We start from the raw sequence: 6,505 nt of genomic DNA on the forward strand, positions 1-6,505 counted from the left end.
TTGCCTTTATCCCCGCGGCTCCCTGCTCTGCCTTCTCCCTGCTGCAGCACTTTTGCATTTTAAAACATTGAAAACAGAAAAAAACAACTTAGGTACACAAACTAAGAATGACTAAACAATCTTGCATTAAACAATATAAAGCAATGCTCTAATTTACACTTGTAATATAACTAAACCACCACTCCCCCTATAAAAGATAAAAGTGCACAATAAAAATTAACAAACTAAAAGTTAAAGAGAATAAATATCAACAAATAAATAGATTAGCACTATAATCAATAAATATACCAGTTCATACCGAGAGCCAGGCTATCTTCTCCCCCGATTCGGCTCGCCGCACAGAATAGTCGTAAGTCAGCTCGACGAAGGGAGCAATAAACTTTTGTGCTACCAAAAATACATGTTCTTCTCCATTCACAACCAGTCTTGTTGATTTTAGATTCGGATTTCCTGCTGCGTGATTAATGAGGCGCCCTTTTGTTTTAATGTTGGGATGACAAGGGCAAGGGTTGGCTGCATCGATACAGCGTTTTTTCCCTTTGGCATTGGTGTAAAATAGGAAGTAATTTCCATCCGTTTGGTAGTCTCCATAGGTTTGTAGCCTTCGTTCGCCTTCCTTCGCGGGTATGTCATCACCATGGTAATCGCATACCACCTCTCCTCGGTTGAATGCCAATTCCCCTGTGAAGACCCCTGTGCCTTTCTCTTGAACTTCTCTTACTACCAGGTTAGGCCATTCCTGCGTCTTGACACGCCTCAAGAGGTCTTCATGAGAGACATCGGGCTTTGATTTGTGGTAATTGACTAAGCCATACATCGTACTCTCGAGACGTTTTTGATCCAGTTTTTTCCCTTTACTGACGTTGTCAGGCACACTAAACTTGGAAATTGTCGACACGTCTACGTCTTTAATTCCTACTTTCAACCTTTTAGCCTCTTTCATTAACAGATAGGTAGCGACATCATTATTGATTTGAAGTAATTTTTCATACCTTACGTCGCGTGCAACCTTCTCACACTTGTGTTTCTTTATTCCAAATGTAAGTAGCTCGGAGGGTTTCGGTATTTTGGCTTCAGCCAAACTACCAAACTTTGTTAAAAGGTGCTCTATAACTCGACCCTTTCCGATGGACTTTGGTGGAGACGGAAAGCTCTCAGCCTTGCGTTTTCTAGGGGTTGCTGGCTCCTCGTCGCCGTTGCTTGTTAGCGCAACTTGATTGGCCTCGCTGCTGCAGTTGGCATCTTCCCCTTCTGTGTTCATCCTAGTTAAACTTTCAATGGCAACAAGAGCATCAACAGCGGACTTACTTTCAGTATGCCTGTATACTTTGTCCCTGGTGTCTTCCGAGTGACATAGGAAGGTTGCAACTGTCTTTTGAAGGCCGGCGTCCAAATGTTTGGCATATGTCTCCACAGACTTTCTGGCATCACTAATGGTGTAGGGCTTCTGGATGCCAAGTTTTTGCTGGAGAGCAACAATGGCCTGAGATACCTTCAGGAAGGGTTGACCATCAAACTGCAACAACATGTTTGGGCTCTTGTTCTGTGTTTTCCACACTATATCCAGACGGATGTTTCTAATGTACCTTTCAATAAAGTTTTGAAGGTATGACCTAAGAACAATCTTACCTGAATACTGCTTTGCTGTTTTGTGCTCATGCACAGGCACAACAATAACCTTTTCCCCTGTGTTCTTGTCCGCTATCTGATATTCAGGATTTTCGAGCGAAGCCTTATACTGGTCGACATAAAAATGCATGACTACACCCTGTCTATGTCCTTGTCTTAGACATATTTCTGCTGCTAAATACCTGTTAATCAAGGCAACTCCATCTCTTGTCATAGAGATAAGTCTCTCCTCGATTTTTGTTAGTTCCTCTTCGGCAGCTTTCCGAGCCCCTTCGACAATGTCGGACAGAACCTTTGGTGAAGGCGGCGGGGGGTTTCTCAGCAGTTTTTGACGGTACTGCTCGTGAGCTTTTTTTGAGTAACCTGTTATAATAGTTTCACAATAATCCTTTACATTAAGGAGTCTGTCATACTCCAATTTGTCTTCGCTGTTCAGGTTGGTTATGCGCAGGAAATACTTAAACAAATGCGTTAGTGATTTATTATAGTTAACTATTGTCTGATAATTAACCTCGCATTGTTCAAGGAAATTGAAGAATTCCTTGATTCGCTCGTTTTCCAGCATTTTGGATGAAAACTCTAATTTGAAGTTACCTATCCTCCAAAGCATCCTGTGAATGTTTCCTAAATGGTTACTTTTGTGTTGTCCTTCGATTACCATGGCATCAAAGTAAAAGCGTTCAATATGCTTCCATACCGGAAGCCGGATGTATTCCACGGGAACATCATAAAACCCAGTTTCTTGGAGCTTGCTTTTTACTCCAGATACGTACTTGGCTCCATTACATTTTTTCTCTCTCTTACCGTAATTTGGGGAGCTTGGATCTATTGGAAGAGTCCTCTTCCTAGGCGCCAACTTACCTATTTCCACTTCTGCAGCAGTAGTGTTCCCCTCTTCTTTGCTCTCGACAGATGGCCAGTAGGAGGCATCCTCCGTAAAATCCACGTCTTCCTCTGAGGACAATGATATGATTCTTCTTCTTACCCGTGCTGGTCTATGCAAGGGTTCAGCTTCCTCTTCAATGCATTCTTTCTCCGGTGTAGGTTTGCAAATATCCGAGCAATTAGGTAACTGTTCCTCTTTATCTAAAACGAATAAAGATTTACCTTGACTCGTTGATAAAGTTTTCTCAGATACGGTCTCGGAAAAATCATCTTCTTCCATAGGTTCCAATATCCCACCATTGACTTTATCTAGATTAAATTCTGAAAGATGATTTTCAACATTAGAATATTTCTGTAATACTGCAGTTTCTGCAATTATTCTAACTTTATTGATCCGCTTGATAGTATGGAATTTTCAAATATTTCATGTCTTACCATCGTTGTCGTTTAACTCAGCAATAGGGTTTGGTGCATTTTTGGGAACCGATTTTGGACCTTGCTTCTTTTGAGTTGGATTACTTCGTCCTAGCTTTGGTGCTGGTGCCTGCATTTGGACTGATTCGGGAACTTGTAAGTGACCAATCTGCTGCATCATGTAGATTACCTCCGATTTGTCGTATAGTCTATCCTCCAAGCTCCTTGGATTAACATAAATGTGTTCGCTTATTTCCATAACTGTTGCTCGAAAATCATTGAGAGATTGATCGATGAATAAATTTTTCTCCTCAATACTTTTTTCAGCAGGTCCCATAGAACACCTTTGCATATGAGTTTTTCGACGTTCTGGGCGTTCTGTGCCATATCTGTTTAAAGGAAAATGAGAAACCCTGAATTGCAACAATCAAAGTGAAAATCCGTTTTGCATTAAATGATTGAAATTTGACCCTCAAAATGCAATCTTGAAAAATATACTTACGCAAAGCAATAGTTACATGGCAGCCAATGCTTGCCCTTCGCCCGCTTTTCCTCTTTGGTATTCTTCTTTTCAGGTTCATAGTTTATTTGATCACGCTGATCATCAGGTTCTGTTTTTGCAGTTCTCCTTTTAGATTGCCTCTTCTTATCATTGTCCACTGTAGAATGGTTCCTCACCTTGCACGAAATAAACGTACAAACCTGTCGTCGTGCTTCGGAGGACTCCTGAAGTCCAATGTACTTCTTGCACAAGAAGTTCTCCAACTCTTTGAGTTTAGAGGTCGGGATGTCTAACTTCTTACCTGTCTGGATTTCGTTAAGACAACCATCTTCTTTTAACGATTCCACATACGAACTTACCTCGATGGCGTGCTCATTGCAATAATTAACCCACTCATTAGAGGATTGGATTGCTGTGGATGCCATGTTTTTTAAGAGTACACGTGACAATATTGAAATAAAAGAGAATTAGAATATAAATATAACAAAATTATTGTGCAAATTGATTAATTGAAATTGATTGCTTTACTTTAGTAAAGTACAACACCACTGGTAGTATTTGTAATACTGAGTCAGTTCTTCAGTTAAACAAATAACTGTCAACTGATGATCAACGGTATAAACACCCCTTATATACCATTCAGAGCAATTAATTATAATTATTTTCTATCTAGTTTTACTTTTTCCGTACCATTAGACAATATGCCCCGGAGGAATATATTATAAAATTCAAGATTCATTTATTTAATAATTGTTGGCACTGGAGGTTAAGAAATTAAATTTAATTGCATTAATTAATTGATAAACATAACCAAAGGGGTAAGATGATAAATAGTTGTGAAATAAGTAGAAAATTTACTTTATTATGTGTCCAAAAGCACTTTACAAGAATTTGTTTTATGTTGTGAAGATATTGTTTACTGAATGAGAAATGGTGAGGTATGTATGGAGGATTTAAAAACCGCGCATAGTAGGAAGCGATTTTCTCAAGTTTGATATTAAAGAGACAGTACAGCTGAAAATACATGTGTGAATAACGTACTGTATCGTTAAGAATAAGAAATAACATAGATTGTAATAGTTAAAATGCATAAAAAGTCCTATCACATGCCTAAATAACGTAATTATGAGCTTACAGAAATTTTAGGGTCGTTTACTTGTACCACATGGTTTGGATTGACAGTTCTTAACAGGTGCTTAAAAGGGACTCTCAAAATGGAACACATCATCACTTTCTCGATAATTTATTAATGGTTTACCAATATCGGTTCATTTTAAAATAAACAGACATAGATATATCAAATAATTTCTCTGGGCGGCCTCACTTACAAAATACATTGGGTTGTAGCAACTCCTGTGATAAACACACACAAAATACATGCTTAGAAATAATAATTGTGGTTATTTTAAAAACTTTAAACAGCTATCACCTAGGAGAAGTAAAAAGACATATTTCTATCAGCTAACAAGTCCAGGAGAAGCTTTGCGAGTCATGCATGTGTTTACAGTAAAAACGCAAGCGTACATGTAATAGTATAGAATGCCGAACCCCGTAACACTTTGCGATGTAAATATTAATTGGTGATATGAAATTATTAATTTTAATGATATAATTTAATCTATTTCATGGATAAATTTCTAATTGTCTGAAAGTTTATACAATCATGTATAGTACAAAAATACCGAACCCGATTGGAAATTTTTTTGAAGTCGGGTTTTTTATAAGCTGCGACGTCCTGTCTCTTTAAAGTCATTAAAGCTTTTTGAATAACATTGATGATTTTTGCATTAAATCTTCAAGTCATTTGAGCATACCATTTTGCTACCGAGAATTCAGTGTAAAATCGGGAAAACTTCAAATAACTTTCTTAAAAAAATATAAATTAAAATTAATAAATTTCATTTACAACACGGATAGAAATGAAAAGGATAAAAACCGAAAATATCGAATTTGTCAAGTCTTGGTATTCAATGTTCTGTTTCTGGATATTAAACAGCAATGAAATAAGCGTTGATCTTTTCAGATTCAGTTTGAGTTATGATTAAAAAGCATGCGATGCTATGAGTAAGTAAGTATGACATTGATACTTCCTAAAGGGACTTGGACACGATTTGAGATCAAAAATTTTATTTTCATCTTTTATGTATAAAATAGTTTACTGGTGCATTTTAAATGATTGAACAATATATTGAATGTTAAAGTCAAGTAACAAGCGAAATACAGAGGTAAGAATTAATTGTTATGTAAACAAAGCTCGAGTCTTATAGTTGTTTACGAAAATGTAATGTAGAGAATTACCATTTTTTAGACAAAATTACGTGTCAAAAACAATTAAACTAATTAGATACCTTCATAAATACTATTATCAACAAAAAAAGATACATTCTATCTTTAGATTTGTGAAAAAATAATGCATATAGAATATAGAAATAATATCAAAATATCTTAAAAAATTATAAAAATTAGAGCATTAATGCGGGCTAAGCAATATCAATTTTAGATAAAATATTCATCTCGTTTAAGTACCTATAGCTGATAGACTCTCTGATATTCTATTACTGAAGTATAGGTACTTTAGTTCTGAAAAAAAAATCTTAATAAAGGCCATAAAACTCTATGCAAGATTGTCTTTATAACTGCAAAATAATACAGATATTTTTATCATTTTCTTATTAAAAAAAAGGGAGCGACTTGACTATGATGCAAAAACAAAATCGTCAAATTTGATTGAACTGATACAACCATTTGGTTGTATGATCTGTTAGACGACTGTGTAAACATTCCATTAATTTTTTTAATACAAGAAATGTGTCTTTTGACATAAAGACTCACTCGATTAAAAACTTATGAAATACAAATAACTCTTGATGGTTTGAACTTCGATTGCTCAAGTTATTATCGCTCGAAGTAAGTCTTCTGTTCAGGTTTTTCCCTAATTAACTTAGCAATTTTGATTTTGATTTCCCGAACTCCTGAAATGATTGATATATCGACGCCAAACTGCTTTCCGATTATTTATAATCTATTGTGTTTTTGTTCTCGAAATTTTGAAGTGGCTGTGGAAATGCAAGCGTT

General features: G+C 36.2%; 1 protein-coding gene across 1 annotated transcript; it reads right to left on the reverse strand.

Annotated features, from left to right (window-relative positions):
* Positions 1-292: 292 nt before the first annotated feature.
* LOC136272224 (uncharacterized) lies at positions 293-4,028 on the reverse strand. The gene is made up of 2 exons (XM_066073454.1): positions 3,431-4,028; positions 293-3,317 (listed from the first exon to the last, which is right to left on the reverse strand). The coding sequence occupies exon 2, from the start codon at positions 2,792-2,794 to the stop codon at positions 293-295; it is 2,502 nt and encodes an 833-aa protein (XP_065929526.1). The 5' UTR covers positions 2,795-3,317; positions 3,431-4,028.
* Between the last annotated feature and the right edge of the window lie 2,477 nt (positions 4,029-6,505).

The sequence above is a fragment of the Magallana gigas genome, chromosome 10 (genome assembly GCF_963853765.1).
Source record: "Magallana gigas chromosome 10, xbMagGiga1.1, whole genome shotgun sequence".
NCBI lineage: Eukaryota > Metazoa > Mollusca > Bivalvia > Ostreida > Ostreidae > Magallana > Magallana gigas.

What these genes read in the sequence shown, in the direction of transcription:
- LOC136272224 (XM_066073454.1), bottom strand. Translation starts at nt 2,794, where the DNA reads ATGGAAGAAGATGATTTTTCCGAGACCGTATCTGAGAAAACTTTATCA.